This window comes from Monomorium pharaonis, chromosome 5, assembly GCF_013373865.1.
Source record: "Monomorium pharaonis isolate MP-MQ-018 chromosome 5, ASM1337386v2, whole genome shotgun sequence".
NCBI lineage: Eukaryota > Metazoa > Arthropoda > Insecta > Hymenoptera > Formicidae > Monomorium > Monomorium pharaonis.
Window position 1 is genome coordinate 19,110,510 of NC_050471.1, and position 17,398 is coordinate 19,127,907.

Here is a 17,398-nt window from a genome sequence, read left to right on the forward strand (position 1 = left end):
CGGCGGGGTTTGCGCGGCGGGGTTTGCGCGGCGCGGTGAGCAGTCGCGAGTTTTAAATTTGGATGAGGCGGTGATTCATGGATCAGCTTGGATCTAGATCCGAGAACGTTTGGACGAGACCAAGAACACTTGACCCCCTTTTTGCCTAGATCGTTGCGGCTAGGAGCGGAGCGGGCCAGTGGCCGAGAGATCTCGGCAAAGGCGGAGAACTCTCCACCCTTAGTGCACTGGCCCCAAGAAAAAGAAAAGGTTCGAACAGAGCCGGAGAACACTCGGCTAAAGCGGAGAACTCTCCTCTCTAATCTCTGGTCGCAGGTTTTAGGAAGCCTCTTGTCTTGTCGTGTCTCGCTGAGATCGTTTTAAGAGAAGAAGTCGAGCTGCCTCCATCGGGACGGCCTTTTATACCCGTCCGGGTGGAGGGTCGGCGACTCTCGGGAGTCTTCGGCTTCTCTCGTACTCGATCTCCGACGGTCGGGAGATCGGTGGGAAATCGCGCGACTTGCGGAGGTGATTTTCGCCTCGACGCAATGTGACATTTTATGACGGGCCGGTGCCCGTATCGTGGCCCGACGGATGTTCGGCCGGGCCGTACGCGGTCGCTGGTCGTCGGCGGGCGGGGGTTCGTTACAAACTCCAATATTAACTCTAGGTTGTCACACTTATCTCTAGACGCATCGTTGTCACTGGTACAGCGTACATATATGAATTTTCAAAAGTCACCGTTTTAAAACTATCAGAGACATAATAACCAAAAAAATTGGGGATTAATTTCAATCCTTTTAGAATATTATTTGCAATTATTTGTAATTATTGTAATTATTTATAATATATATATATAATTACAATGTTAAAATTTGAAAAGCTTCATGTTAAAAAAACAATCTTTAAAATTTTAATTTCCGAAAATAATTAGTTTTTACAAAAACAATATCTTTTTTAATTTTAATTATTTTAAGTTAAAAATTTATGTGGTAACTTATTTGACTTAAAAATTAACGCATGGGTACACTGTACCCAGTGTGACAACCGAGAGTTAAAAGAAAAATGAGAGTCAAGTGCGGTTATTAGAGCGCATAATTTTTTAATAATATAGATTAACAAAATTGCCCTTTAATATTTGTAGTGATTGACATCATGTATTTATTTAAAAAATATTTTTAATTTTTGGGGAAATTTTATACAATTTTTATAGGGTCGAAGATATACTTAAACAAAAAGTATTTTGTATTGGTTTATATAAAAGGTCTCCTGCAAGCTACAATTCTCTATCAAAGTATCTAATGTGTCCAACAATAACGACCTTGAATTCACAATTAGCAAACTTACCTTTAAAAGCTGGATGTAACTGTACTGAACTAATAGCGATATATCTGAAAAATATGAAAGATATTAAAGATGTAAGAGACAAGTATGTCGCTCTGCTATGGGATGAAATATCGTTACAACCCGCTTTGTCATACAATAAGAGAGAAGATAAAATTGTTGGATTTGAGGATTGGGAAAAGCGAAGAAGAATAGCAGATCATGCTATTACTTTTTATTTAAGATGCTTAAAAACGGGAACTAAAATGCCTTTAGGATATGGATTTTGTTGAAATAATACCAAAACTGTTCAATTAGTATGGTATATAAAGCAATGGCTTTCATATATTATCACGTGTGGATTAATACCAGTAGCAACAATATGCGACCAAAATGGTATAAACATTGCTGCAATAAAAACATTAATAAATGATACTAATATAATCCGCAAAAAGAAGAATTTATGTCCAAGTAAGTATCACGACATAATTAAAGCATGTTACGTACTACATAGTAAATAAAATATGTCTATTAAATATACACGATGGGTCAACAATTTCTTTCATTTTTAGTACACATCAGTATAAAACTTTTTAATAAATAATTTAATCTATAAGTTTACAGAATTTTGCGTATAGAAAAAAACGAGCAAGAAATGTTAATTTATCCTGTATATACAATACAAAATTTTTCTAACAAAATTATTATAAATTGCACATTATTTTTTAGAGAATAGTTTTATTATAAAAAATCTAGAAATAGTTCCAATTTTTTATTATGTCCATCTGCTCAAAGAAACAATCTTTTAATGAAAGATTGTGATATGGCTGTAAATAAGACATGCAACACCGATAAACAATATGCATCGTGGAATCACATTGTCACATGCTATGACATAGATAAAAATAGTATCTGCAAACAACGACAATTACCTAAAATCATGGATAAACATGTTAATAAAAATTTAATACCCAAAATGAGAGTGAAATACTTCTCAAATTTATAGCAAAACTTTCTCAAATTTTATAGATGTTGTACTAAATTTAAGTAATGGTATGGATATGAAATATTTACATAATATTAATAAACATTTTGTGATTTTACCTATGTCTTATGTGAATTTATTTTTATAATTTGCATTTAATTTCTTAGGAATTATTCAAACACAAAAAGGAACTATAATATTACCAAAAAGCGCAGCAGCTACCTCCGATATGTTATTATTTTTTAATAATTTATTTGATTCATTCAATGGAAAATATGGATAAGGATTAGGTAGTACAATATTTCTCTTAACAGTGGACATATTCAATTTTGGAAAGCAGCTTACAGGAAATTATTAAATATGCAATACGTCGACAAAAAAACTCGAAAAATTGTGAAGAAAAATGCTCAAAAATGTTTGAAAAACTGAATATGGATAATAAAATGGACACAAAATATATGGAATATATTACATCACAATAAATTTGATTTGCTAAATTTAAGATTCTTCTTAAATCAAGACGTGCTGGAAAATTTCTTTGGGCAGATGAGAAGTAATGGATGTGCAAATAGAAATTCGAGTTCTATGCAATTTCAAGGAGCATTTAAAACATTGCTTGTATGCAATTTTATTTCCAAACATTCTATTGGAGCTAATTGTGAAGATAGTAATGAAGGAACTACATTTGCTCTATCTCAATTACTGAATCTTAGCAAGGAAATAAAAGAAATAAACTCCAAAGAAGATAATGAAATAGAATGTGCGGAATCAGCAATACCAGCAAGTACAGATACCAAAATTACATTAAATTCAGAAAAGATTATTAATTATGTCGGCAAACAAGATCGTTACGCAATGTTGTGGCGGTCTTACGCCACTCCAGTCAGCGCACTTACGCTATTGCGCGCTCATCACCTACGCTGCTGCGTCCATCGCTCACCGCCCACACCGCGCGCCGCCGCGTCTATCAACACGCGCTAGCCGAGTAGTACGCGGCGCAGCCGACAGAGCGGCCGGGGCACTCAGGAGTAAGATGCAGCGGTCCAGCTATATAAGGACCACCCGCAGCGCGGATAATCTAATCTAATACTAGATTCAGCTTTTTTATCTACGGCGGGCCTCCACCACGGAGTGCGCCCGCCGAGTTGATAACTTTGGACCTCCTTACGGAGCGTGCTCATTGGTAAGGAAGACATCTCGGCCACCATGGCCAGCAAAGCGGTCACGGACTCGGACCAACACGAGGACATCACGACTCGACCTGGGGAAAACCTACTGGACAGGAAGCTCATCGCTTGGACCTTCTGCCTATTCAACGGAACTAGACTCCACACTTCCTACAGAGCATGGTAAAGACGCCGACCAGGCCTAAGACCGACGCCAGCGTCCAAACAAAGTCTCCAGGTGGTTCCGACATTTCCTGACCCATCCACTCCTTCCAATAAGCCAGCGACTCCACGTGCACCACGAAGGAAGTTTTGAGGCAACCACTCCAGGATCTAGGCAAAACCGCTGAAGCTCTACGAAGAGTTCGCGGCCTCACCGTAACGCCAACCGGTCAACGAGGAAGCTTAACAACCTGCCTGACAAACCACCCTTTTCAGGGCGACCAAAGAACTTCAAGCGGTGGAATATCTCAGAGTGGGAAGTGTCACACATTCACACAAGCCCCACAAATGTGAACAATGTTTACATAATTTAGAAAATACAGATATTTTTCATTTTGTACAAGATGTCACAGGTATTATGAAAAAAACATTCATGAACATTTGTTATGAGTTAAAACTGTCAGAGAAATTAGAACATGTTTTGGAAGACAAGTATTTTACAGCTTTTCCTTCACAATGCATACATATTGTTTTGTGGTTAACGTGAATGTTTTACTATCCACGCTGTGTTTAGGTTGATGAATGAAAAGTCTTGTATTTTTATTATTTATTACGTTTGTAATCAGTTTATTAGCACAGCAACACTCCGCGATTATATTGTTTGTATTGTTTATAATAGTTTATTTGTACTACGCTGAATTATATGTTTACAATATTATTATTGTTTATTGTGAATGGACGTGTACACTTAAAATGCAATTAATCGTAACACTTCGCTTGCGTATTCATATTGTTACGGCGACAACGCCTAGGAGCACGTGTGCTCTTAGTCGCCGTGTGAAAAATATTAGGCAACCACAACGCCTAGGAGATCGTATGCTCTGAGTCGCTGCAGATCGGTGATGTTGCGTTTGTGACATCACCGTCAACGCCTGGGGGTGTATACCCTGAGATGGCTATTTGGCGATATCGACTAGATTCATAGATCTTAGGATCGCTATTATTGTAATGCGCGTCGTGACTCGAGATCGTCGCGTATCGCGTCATGTATTGATCGACGCGCGAGATGTTTGCGGCGAAGGTTTGGTGACGATTCGTTGACGTACTGCGTATTTCGCGGAGAGTCGAAAACTATGCTCACTCCCGAGGACCGAATAGAAAGTGAGTGCTTTCCCCCAAAAGGCATGCCTTTATACAAATTTCAACTCTTCTGGAAAATTCTCATTTTTTGCTCGATGTACTCTCCGTAGACAAAGAACGACCGTTGGCGACGACCATTACAGACAAGTCCGAACATGTTCATGCATGCATGTAGGCGTCACGTACGATTCTCGAGCCCGAACACGCTGTCGAATGCATTCGTGTTATTTTAATATTCCAACAAAATTACCTTTTTAAAAAAAGTAAAAAAAGACGCCAAGTGTTTGGTTTTTTCTTTAAACACAAAAATTATTGCATGATTCAACCTAAGTAATATAAGGAAAAAATCACAAATTCAAGATAAAACTTTTAATCAAATTCAACCTAAGTGGTATATATACTTTTGAATGTTCAACCTAAATTATATACTGTAACCGTCGCTCGCGAGCGACGGCCAACTTCGCCTCCGTCCCTGGTCGCGGCCCTGAGCCGTCCGGGTGTCGGGGCGACTATCTGCGTGAAATTTCCCGATGCAATACTTAGTTGGGCGCCAGGTACGTTAAGCGTACCACTCTGTTTGCACCAAATCGCTAATTATCGCACGGTAGTAAAATCGCGGGAAAGACGGGCGCTCGTTAGGCGACCAGGGCGTTAGCGGCTCCGATATCCAGCTGCTCAGCCCTAAAATGGCAGAGGGGGAAGTTCGGCGCGGGCGGATGGAATCGGGAAGGCGAGAGAATTATTTACACAACATAAATGTAATAGAGAAATTAACAATTATATTTGATCGTAGGTATTACAACATTAGACAACTCTGTAGAGCGGTGATGGCTCGCGCGCGTTACCAGCTGACGACCGCTGGGTATCGAATATCGCGAGAACGGGATACTTAACGAGCGGGTTATTGTGCGTACGCGGGAATTCTCTGGCTTGTCTACGCTCGACCCGGCATCGTTGGCGGACGCCAAACTCTCGATAGGATGACGGCAGGGCGAACGGGACGAACAGTGACACGCGGCACGCGACGGACTCGTGTTCTTCCGCGCGCTAAAGAATCTCGCGAGTAATAAGCGCGATAATTACTAGTCACTCGCCAACCAGGCGGTTCAAGACGATTACATCGAATATTACCAGAGCGCAATTACCGCAGAACCCGCGACATAAATGCGATCGACCAAATTACACAATACTAACAATAACTTACAAAGGCGCGACAATTTACAACACGGGAATGACTCGTGACGACCGGACGAAATTACGATTGACTCGGCTGCGGATCGGGACGCACACGCAACGCGATGATAACACGAAATACATAGCACGGAGCGAAATCACGCGGGCGGTCGCGATCGGGCGAGACAACGATGCTCCCATAATTCCGCGAGCTAGTGGCTTCCCTTAACAAGTCGGAAAATACAACGATAACTACGCGACTCTTCCGCGGCTCGCCCAACCCGCCAAACCCCATCGAAATCGAAGGCTTTACAGTATTTTGACGCTCGTCTCACCACGTCGCCTCTCTCTCGTTTGCCTCCTCCGGGTCGGGATGATCTCGGCTCCTGCGTCCTCTCTTACAGATCTTGGCTCGGGACTCCGGAACACACGCACAGTATATTCTATTACATCCGCAGCATGAGTGAGAAATCCTGGATCTTGCGGGAGCCGCTCGGCGGCGCGCCCCACCTTGCTCCCGGCACTCCGGGCCCTTATTGGCAGATTTCCCGAAAATCGATTTTCGTGCAGAGCGCGATGTACACGCTGTCGCCGGCTGATCGATCCAAGCACGGCGGTCGATGATTAGGGGCCCCGTGCACGAGAATCTTGGCGCCTCCTTCCGCGGCAGTCTCTTCTCTCTTTGCCGCGCGCATCCTCGGCCACCAAGGTGTTATTTCCTCCTCGACGGGGGCGTTGGCTGATCATAAGCTGTCGCGACCCTTCCGCCGGACTTCATGCGGTATCGGGTCTGCAGTCGCCCCGTCGGGATGCCGGCTTCGCACGCCGTCGCTGGATCCTGAAAGCGTGATTCGGCGGCAGTATCGAAATTCTCAAACGGCACAAATGGTAAGCAAGATAAGGGCGGTATTACCTACGGACCCCCGCTTAGAAAGGGTCTTCTTTTACTCTCTCGATGTTTACTCACTCTGCGACCTCCGGGAAGGTTCTCCGTCGAGACGAGACGTCCAAAAATTACAAAGAGGTCCCCAGAGCCACCGATCTCCGCCGCACCCGCGATACAGCGCTCGCAAAAATTTTAATAATTAACGAACAGACAGCACACGGGACGTCACATACACAGAAACACGAGATAACACGCTTTTGCGTCCGCTCCCGAGCGGGAGGACGCAGGGCTCGCGTGATGTTAATGCGTAAGGGCTCTCAGCGCCTTGTGACGGACAGCAGCCTGCGGCTGTCACGTCACAATACTAAGTGTGTCAAATTCAACCTAAGTAATATATATTGTTCGCGACTTGGCGAAGAATTTGCTGGTTAACCCCTGAGGATGTTAAGCAGGGTGAGAGGACATTCGTGGAACAGGTGTTAAATAAAATGCACTGCAATTACGTGTCACGTGGACTCATCATGATGTCCGAGTCGTACCGTATATTTATCACAGATCTTAATTGATACATGTGGAAAAAGGCGGATAACACCACGCAATCCGGCAAACGCCGGAGCGCTTAGAAATAAAAAGCGAAAGATATTATAAGAAAACGGAGATACACTATGCCGCCACCAGAGGACCACGATTCTCCGGAGTAAAAACACAACTCCCAACAAATATAAGGAGCGAGCGGAGAGCGTCAAGCCACTCATTTGCGCTTTAGCATCCAAGTCTGCTTTTTGGAATAGAACGTTAAGCTCTACCACACGCAGGCAAGCTGGCTACCGGCGACAGCACGTGGCGCCTCCCGCTCATCCGTCCTGACATAGTATCGCTGACGAGACCACCAAGAGTACTTTTGGCCGCCTACGATCCACGGGTGTGGAGGTACACCTCTCCACGGTATTATCTCCCGGACCTTTTGGAGACTCTGGCCAAGGAGATCAAGACGGCCAGGACGCAGACGGAGACCGCAGCGGCAGTGGCAGAGAAGGCTACCCAGACGGGAGATCTGACTAGGAGTAAGGAGACTGGGACGCAGACCACCGAAGAAAAAAACAAGGAGGCAGTCCACTCTCTGAAAAGGCGTCGTCACGGCGAAAACAAGAGTTCCCGAAAGCGGAAGAAGGAAAGCGCCCAGGAACCAGTAAGACCACAAGATCCGAAAGTGTCTTCCACGCTCCTGCTGGACGCTAACAATAATTCCCCCGGCTACCGGGTGACCAAGACGACTCCACCACTGGCGTGGAAACCGAAGAGCTAAGCACCACATTTTTCCGGGCCTCCCTAGAGGGGGCCACCCGAATCAATCTAATAAGAAGTGTACATAGTGTAAATAGGCAGAAATAAAGGAATTATCCGACACTTTTCGTCTCCATTTACTCTAGCTTCCGAGCAAACCAACCAGCTATCCTCTACAATGCACATTACACGCGTTTACTGTTTAATGAGCACAAGAATAAATGTCTAATGAGAATAATGTCTTGATCACTTACACGGAAGAGATTATATTAATCTGTTACCAGTCGTGATAATGATGCCCATGAGCCGGTATCACGCGGCGCCGGCGTGCGCATAACGTGATGAGCGTGAGTCTCTCAATGGTGATGTACTTGAGCAATAATTATGAGTCTCTTAATTACTGTATGAGTCCTTCCGTTGAGCACTCTCTGAGCAGGTATTTGAAGATCCACGAATAGACTTGAGCACAAAATTACGTTGAAAACGATTGCACGAGATACAACGTGAACCGCCGCCATAAAGCACAAGTACCGAAATGATTTTTGGTGCTACGCACGCGCTTGCGCGCATGTCGCGGCGCTCCGTGATCTACGCGGATGATGATCGATATGCTGCCATCTGACGCGACGGCGCGAGCTCAGTATTTGATACTGAATCCCGAACATATATCAACTTAAGTAATATATACTAAGTGTGTCAAATTTAACCTAAGTAATATATATTCCTGAAATTTTTTAAGTTTATATTCACACACACAAACTTCTCTACAAAAATAGTGATATCTAAATATTTTGCGCCAATTATAAGAACAAATATTTTTATAGAAACTAAAACATTATTACTATTCTTTAGCCAGTTTTTATAATACAAAACAATTTTTTATATTTGACACTATAAAATGAGAGTATTACGTTTTTTTTCTCTACAAAAGTAATGATATATATAGAACATGCGCCAACTAGCAATTTATACGCGAATTAGAACGCGTACTTTGTTATTCTTTGGCTAGCATTTATAGTTTGATTTTTCATTAAGTCCGTATCAGACTAGAGATTGATATTGAGATTGAATTGAAATGTAACCAATTAGTTGGTCAAATTTTAATTCAATCTCAATTTCAATCTCTAGTCTGATATGGCTTTGATTGTTTTATGTTCGTCTTTAGATACAATTTACAGGCTCTTAACGCTCGGTCGAGCGGCGACCACAATTCACGCGCGCAACGAGCAGGTGATCGCTCAGAATCAGATCTCTCGAACACGGGATAATTATCAGGCGAGATGACGAAATTGCAGAAAATTCGCGAGCTCTACGTAACTCTACGTTAACAACGGAAAAACTAATACATCCGTGATCTTTTGCGGCTCGTCCAATCGCGAAATCGGCGGCTTTACAATAATCTAGCAACGTTCATCTCACCAAGTTGATTCCTCCTCGGCCTCTCCCAGGTCGGAATACGCCAGCTCCTGCGTCCTCTTACAATTTGGTAGTTCGGGATCACTGATATTCGCACGACATCCGCAACCAGAGTGTTTGATCCTTGATCCTGTGGGGGCCGTTCGGCGACGCGCCCCACTTTGCCTATGATAAGTCAGGCTCTTATTGACCGCGATTTTCCGGCTCGATGTGCGTGCAATGCATGACGTGCGTTGTCGCTACTTGCTGGTGGATCTTAGACACGGTGATCAAATTTCCGGGACCTTGCGCACGTGAATTTCGCGCTTTCTTATGGGCAGCGGCTCCTCGTCTCTTAGCCGAACGCATCCTTCGTCTCCGGGACATGATCCTCGCCGTACAAGGGAAGAAAAATATGCAGTTGATCCGCGTGGTCTTTGTCGGGATTTTTGCGGAATCTGCTTCCTAGCCGCGCCGTCAGGGCACCTGTCCTGTATGTTTTTCTCGGATCCTGCAATTGTAATTCGCCAACAGTAACGAAATCTTTTAACGCGCTGAAAAATTGTAAGCAAGGTAAAGGGCGGTACGACCTGCGGGCCCCTCGCTCGAAAGGAGTCTTCGTAATTCCCTCGTCGGCAGCTCACTCCATAATTCCCAGGATTGTCCTCCGTTGAGATGAGGCGTCCAAATGTTACACAATGAATTTCTATCAGTCGCCGATTTCCGCCGCACTCACGATACAATGATCGCAAAAATTTCAACAATTTAATAAAGGACAGCACACGGGACAACACACACAGAAAATACAACGCATCACGCTTCCGCGTCCGCTCCCGAGCGGAAGGACACAGGACCCGCGTGATGTAAACGCGTAAGGGCTACCAAGGTTCTTGTAACGGACAACAGCACGCAGTTGTCACGTCACAACATTTATATTAACAATATAAATACTACCTCATCCTATCCTACCGAAATCTGGCCATTGGGCGACCTTGCAATCTAACACCCTCCTCCCTCCCTAAGGATCCACCGTCCTCTCCCTCTTTTTCCAATTTTGTTCCCCAAATTCTCTTCCTTTCTACCCCCCCCCCTTCTTCACACTCTCCTCCTTACTCTTCCACTCCGCTTCCTTTCTCCTTTTCATCGCCTCTCTCTTCCTTCCCTCCTCCTCTCTCTTCACTGCGCTCCACCAGTCTTCTTGAACTACATCTTTACTCTCTCCTTCCGTTCTGCCCTCTCTTTATCCATCCTTCTCATGTCCATCTGCTTTTCATCCACCTTCTCCCCTTTCCTCCTGAACTGCTACTGTTCTCCCTCCCTTCTTCTTTCTTCTTTTTTGAACCCTTCTCACTTCTTCAGTATTTACACTCATTTTCTTCTTCTCCATTTCTTCAAAACGACTCCGTCGCTTCCTTCAGCCTTTTTTTATCCCTCTTCCTCACTATGCTCTTCTCCAACCTAGCTTTCTTATCATGCTTCTTCTCCTCCACCTTGTTTCCTCCTCAGGTCACCGTCATCCCTCTCTCTATTTCTGTCTCTCCCCTTCCTCCTCCAACTACCCTGTTTGCCCTTTCTTTATCTCCGGCTCTCCTCTTCCTTCTCTATCTCTCTCTTTCTCTCTCTCCCTCCCTCTCTCTCTTTTCGTAGGTGAGTACGGTGTATGGACGCACTTTTCTTCGCTCCGTAATCTTGAGCTTTTACTGCTGGTTCTTGCCCTTCGGGGCTTTTTTTTACAGTCCCACGGTCAAGGGCACACTTGCTTGACACTTTCCTTTAGTGGCGAGTGTCCACTCATCATTATTCTATGGGTTTTGGCAATTTTCTGGTCTGTACATTCTGATAATTTTGGAGCACTCTTTCTGCCTCGTCATCTCCATTAGCTGTCTCCCTGCTGCGCACGCGTCACTTCTGATGGCTGCCTCTCTCTGAGTCTTACTTAGCTCCAGCCTCACCTCTGCGGCGTGTACTCTGCGTGATCTCGGCGCCTACCGGGTGTTCATCTTATATTCTTGCTGTCTATCGCGGAGTGTTGTCAGTTAACAGATTACATGCGTTCCCCACCTGTGACTGCTACGTTCATTATTTTTAAGAGTTGCGTGATTACTGTGCGTCCCACACACTCTCTGTGAATATACCGGGCGTTTTATTCAATTAGTATTATTGCTAGGTCGGCGAGTCATTGTATAATTTATGCAGCCTGTGTGCACGAGGTGCAAGAAAGTGATTGCAACTGAGTCGGTTGTATGTGAATGCACGAGAACGTTTCACCTTGGTTGCATAAAATCTTACGCCATTACCAAGTATGCTGACACGTGCTGTAAGACGTTATCAGCATCTTTGAGCACTCCTTCGACGCCTGTGATTGAATGTGCTCCACAACCATTCACTTCAGTAATCATGACGACTCCAGCAACCACAAGTTCTCTGTTGCAGTCACGATCGCAGTCAAGTACTCTCGGGCCACCTGCATCTTCTCCATCTTCTGCATCTTCTGTGTCCTCGTCTGGTGTTACTCTCGAAACTTTAATGGCATTGTTGACGAGGAATAATGTTGTGAGTGCATCACATTTACATACGGCATGTTGCAAGCGATAGAAGGTGTCAAATGACGCCTCGCGCGCGGACATCGCCCGGCCTACATACCGGGCGTCGCACCGCGAAATGCACCCGGTTGTTTAAGCAATAACACCCAAAATCATTTGATTTTGGGGTGGAATCCGCGTAGCCAGCACTCGCTGGCTAAGCAAGTACACTCCAAAGGCCAGTGACCGCGGAAGTACCTTCCCCGATTATACGCCCAAAAACGGTGTATATAAACACCGAGATACAGACAACAAGCGGGCTTACTTGCGTGCCATAGCGTCGCTCGTCCATTTATACTTATCACGAGTTATAGTGTTATTACAAATCAGTGTAATTAAAAGAGTAAATATACTATATCTACATTGTTACTCAACCAACGGCTACAATCTCTTACTAGACCTGATCCGAGGAGTACCGACAGACGATCCCAAAATACCTGTGACCCTTTATTCCAATAAGGGCCACAACAATAATGATACATTAAACGCTTTCATTGATCGCCAAAACAAATCCAATAAGGAACTGAAGACTAAGCTCGATTCTATAGAGAATGTAAAAATTATTGTTGATGAACACTCGGCAAGAATTGTGGAGTTGGAGGCCGACAACGTAGAAAATAAATTAACAATAGCACGATTGCAAGCTGAGAATGCCAAGTTGACAGACAATATCAATAAAATGAAAACTTCAGTTCCTAACGTGTTGGTTCATGATTCCGCCGAGATATCAATCTCAGGTATCCCTGTTTCCGTTACGGACACTCCAGAATTGATTGTAAATAGAGTATTGAATTCTCGGTGTGCCGCAGCTAACAAATGATGTTCTAGAATTGCGACAAATTATACGTGACGCTCCTCGAAAACTAAAACAAGCAACTCTTTCTCAATCCAATCAAGATACTGCTCCCTTGCTGAAGTCGTCTAAAGTACTGATAATTCGATTTAAATCACTACAAGTTGCTTACCATATCATCAAGAGAAAACGTACAAAAGGACCCATCACTATTGCAGAAATTACTTCCTCCCAAGAATCAGGTTACATCAACATAAATGAGTTTCTTCATCCTAATACTTATAATCTCTTATGGAAGTATGTATGGACAAAAGAGGGGTAGATCTGCGCTAGAAAACGTGATGACACGCCGATTGTTTTTATTGCAGGCGATGATGATCTGGCTAAGTTGGATTGACTAGTCCCGGAGAGCAGTGGAGGGTCTTCAATTGCTGCAAATTCTGCCTCCTTTTTATTAAAAATTGCTCAATTAAATGCCAACTCACTATTAGCACATATTGATCAAATCAGGATTTTTTTTTGCGACTAAATTTTTCCATATAATTTTAATAGCTGAAACCTGGTTAAAACCTCATATTATTGATAGTATTGTGGCAATTGATGATTACTTCCTACTGCGTAATGATTGACTGGGTAAGCAGGGTGGTGGTAGCATGTTTCATCCACAAGTCGCTAAAGGCTAAAATCATCGCGGCCTCTCCAGATATTTTTTCTAACTCGCCTGAATTCATTACGTTAGAAATTCAATATATGAAACATGACCCCATCCTGTTTACGTCAATGTATAGACGACCGAAAGGACAATTATTCACCGACTTTAGTAATATCTATTGTAAATTTTCACATACTTATAAAAATATAATTATTGCCGGTGATCTAAATTGTAATACATTAATCGATAGTTTCGAATCTAATTATCTGCGAGAAATGGTTAACTCACACTCTCTACATTTAGTCGGTTCTCAAGCCACTTATCATACTGCAAGGTCAGATGCCCTATTAGATCTTTTCATACCCAGCTAGCCAGGCCTCTTAAAATCACATATCGTGAAAGCTTTACAGCAAGGATTGTTTCAATTTTGACAACAATTTTATGACAAGTAATTGTCTGTTGCTTTGTTTTCTAAAAGTTTCGAGCAAATTTACGGCAAAAGTTTTCATCACACGATGCTGCAAATAACAGAGAAAGACTTGTACATAAATATTACGTATAGAAATTACCAGATTTGTTTCGACACGATAAAATGCAAAATTTAAGCAAATAACAGAGCAAACCTTGCTACACGACATGACAATAAATTTATGGCAGAAACAGGAAATCTTGTTAAGCACAGAATAACGGCAAATTGATAGCAAGAACAAAATAAAACTTGCCGAGCATACTTTCGCAACAAAATTGCGACAAGGTGTGTCCGTAAACAGCTTAGTTTTTGTTAGCAAGGCTTGTCGCAAATAGTATGACGCACATTTTATGCAAATAACAGGGTTGCATTATCGGGTTTTAAACTTTATTTCTGACTTTACTATCTATCTCGAGATGGCGCATTTCTCGTGAAAAAGATTTACCTACTGGATTAATAAAAAGGGCTCATCGAGAACAGAGAACCAAGTACGATTGCACCATTCACATTTGATGTTGGACCAATCAGTCTAATATTTTATTTTTGTTGATCTAAATTTTGACAATATTTGTTCTGTTCTTGCCACAAATTTGCTATTATATTGTGCATAGCAAGGTTTGCCTTGTTTTTGCCACAAATTTGCTATCATGCTATGTACAGTAAGGTTTGCTCTATTCTTGCCACAAATTTGTTATCATATTGTGTACAGCAAGGTTTGCCTTGTTCTTGCTGCAAATTTGTTGTTATGCTTTACTAGCAAATTTTACCCTGTTATTTGCATAAAATATGTGTCATACTATTTACAACAAGCCTTGCCAGCAAAAGCTAAGCTTAATGCGGACACACCTTGTCGTAATTTTGTTGCAAAGGTTTGCTCGAGTTTGCGGCAAACTTCGCGCAAAGTTTGCGTCATTTTGCTAGCTGGGTAGTTGATAGTGTTGATAATGTCACTTCTTTCATCAAATCTGATGTTCCATTTATAGACGACCACGATATTCTCGAGCTATCTTACGCCTTTGCTGCATCGAAAAATACTAGACGTAAAATTGTATCCCGTGATTTTCGCTTATTTGATGAAGACGCCTTCTCTTCACATGCAAGATCCTGCCTTAGTACCCTCAGTGCCTTTGACTTTGACTTGTTAGCTTGTAACCACTCTCCGTCTCCATCTACGATAGACTTCTTCATATCTGATGTCCAACGATCTCTGCTTAATTTTTTAGATGCATATGCTCCACTTAAGTCTTTTGAAGTTACTAGGCAAGCTGTGCCTTGGTTTACTTCTGAGCTTAAAGCTCGTAGTAGAAAAGTCAAGTTACTCTATAAACGCGCTAAAAGATCAAATTGTTTATTGAGATTTGAAATTTATAGAGATTTCCGCAATGCTCTGACTGTGAACATGAGACGTATAAGAAGTGAATATACCTACAACAGATTGGTAAATATTCAGGACCCTAATGTTTTATGGAGACAATTAGCTGGACTTAGACTTGCCAAATTCTCATTATCATCACCTCTTAATTTTTTCTCACCTGATCAACTGAATCAGTATTATGTGTTTATCTCTCGCTCCTCGCCACCATGCTCTATGGATGATTTTAACAAAATCCTGGACACCATTCATCATACTGGCCCACTTTTCAACTTCCATTATATTACTGAATGTGAAGTTCTGCAACTTATATCCAAAACTATTACTCTGTCTCGCTCCCCAGGACCTGATAAGTTATCTTCATTCATAATACGAATCATTGCTCCTTGGTTTGTTAAAGTGGTAGTCTCATTGCTCAATACATGTGTCTCATACTTTCCATCAAACTGGAAGCATGCTCACATACGCCCCCTATTAAAAATTAAAACTCCCCTGACTCCTGCTGATACTTGTCCCATTGCGCGTCTACCTGAACTATCGAAGTTATTTGAGAGATTAGCTCACAAGCAGATTATGCAATTTCTTGATGAAAATAATTTGCTTAACTCATATCAATCTGGTTACCGTAAGTCTCACAGTACGCAAACGGCCTTGCTGCGGTTGTGCCATAATATCAGATGTGCAGCTGATAAAAGACACATTACGATTTTAGTGTTATTTGACTTCAGTAAAGCCTTCGACACAGTGTCCCACACCATCCTTCTATCGAAACTTGCAAAGAAAGATTTCTCTGAATCATCACTTAAGTGGATGTATTCGTATCTCTCACATCGGTCCCAGACGGTAGTAGATGGGCTATCTAGTTTCACGTGTTTCCAAACTTCATTCGGTGTCGCTCAGAGTTCTGTACTTGGCCCCTTGTTGTTCTCCGCCTTTATTGATGACATTGGTGCTTCTTTAAAGTTCTCAAAGCACATGGCATTCGCCGATGATACTCAGATTTATCTCAGCTGCCTCCCGTCTGATCTTCATTTGGAACTTACTATGATTCGCCATGATGTGAGTGTAATAGCTGACTATGCATTATCAAATAGTCTAAAACTAAATCTTGACAAATCAAAAGTTTTGATCTTAGGCCATAATGGTCTTATACATGGTATTGACTTGAATGTCCTATCACCAGTAGTGGTGGATTATGTGATTCTACCTTATGTCAATAAAGTGAGAAATCTAGGAGTAGTATTTAAATCAAATTTCTCTTGGGCGAGCCATGTCATTAGTCTCTCGAAGAGTTCATTTTACACCCCATAAATTAAAATACCACAAAAACTCCCTATCAACTCAGCTTCAAATAAAACTTGTTATTTCTCTCGTTCTACTATTGATAGATTATTGTTGTGTGGTCTACAACGATATCACTAACGAGCTCGATGCAAAATTGCAGAAGCTTGTAAATTGTACCATACGGTTCATCTACGACCTAAGACGAGACGAACATATTACACCTTTCAGACATCGGCTTAAATGGTTGACAGTATCTAGTAGACGTAGTAAATATTTTCTGGCTATATTAATGTTCCATATTGTTCAAAATACTGCTCCTAAATATTTAATTGAAATATTCCAGAGACGAGACGAAACTTTGAGATACTCAGCCAGGACTGGTGAAACTCAGATATTTCATATTCCTACTCACAGAACTATGACTTATCATAACTCGTTCCACTTATCAGCCATCTACCTTTGGCATTTTTTACCCACTGAGATAATAAATTCGACTTTCTTATCCCAGTTCAAGTCCAAGCTATTTAAACATATTGCATCAGAGGAAGGACTACCACTGAGTACTGATTGAATTATAATGGAATTATTGTAATCCATGCACGGCAATAACCATATACCGACAATCTTTGTACTTATTCCTAATCTATAATCCCAAACTTGTAATCATTTAGCATTAAGCAACTAGAGTTGGTTTTACTTAGAAACATAATTACACATTGTTGTTAGTTACGTATGGTAATTATCTAGCGTTAA

General features: G+C 42.2%; 1 protein-coding gene across 1 annotated transcript; it reads left to right on the forward strand.

Annotated features, from left to right (window-relative positions):
• The first annotated feature begins 11,890 nt into the window (after window positions 1–11,890).
• Window positions 11,891–16,672, forward strand: LOC118645784. The gene is made up of 3 exons (XM_036287492.1): window positions 11,891–12,050; window positions 12,474–12,812; window positions 14,973–16,672. The coding sequence occupies exons 1-3, from the start codon at window positions 11,891–11,893 to the stop codon at window positions 16,670–16,672; spliced, it is 2,199 nt and encodes a 732-aa protein (XP_036143385.1).
• Window positions 16,673–17,398: the final 726 nt, after the last annotated feature.

What these genes read in the sequence shown, in the direction of transcription:
- LOC118645784 (XM_036287492.1), top strand. Translation starts at nt 11,891, where the DNA reads ATGACGACTCCAGCAACCACAAGTTCTCTGTTGCAGTCACGATCGCAG. An exon ending in GACGAGGAATAATGTTGTGA is followed by an intron (nt 12,051 to 12,473) that starts GTGCATCACATT and finishes ATCTCTTACTAG; the next exon opens with ACCTGATCCGAGGAGTACCG. An exon ending in CGCCGAGATATCAATCTCAG is followed by an intron (nt 12,813 to 14,972) that starts GTATCCCTGTTT and finishes TTCCATTTATAG; the next exon opens with ACGACCACGATATTCTCGAG.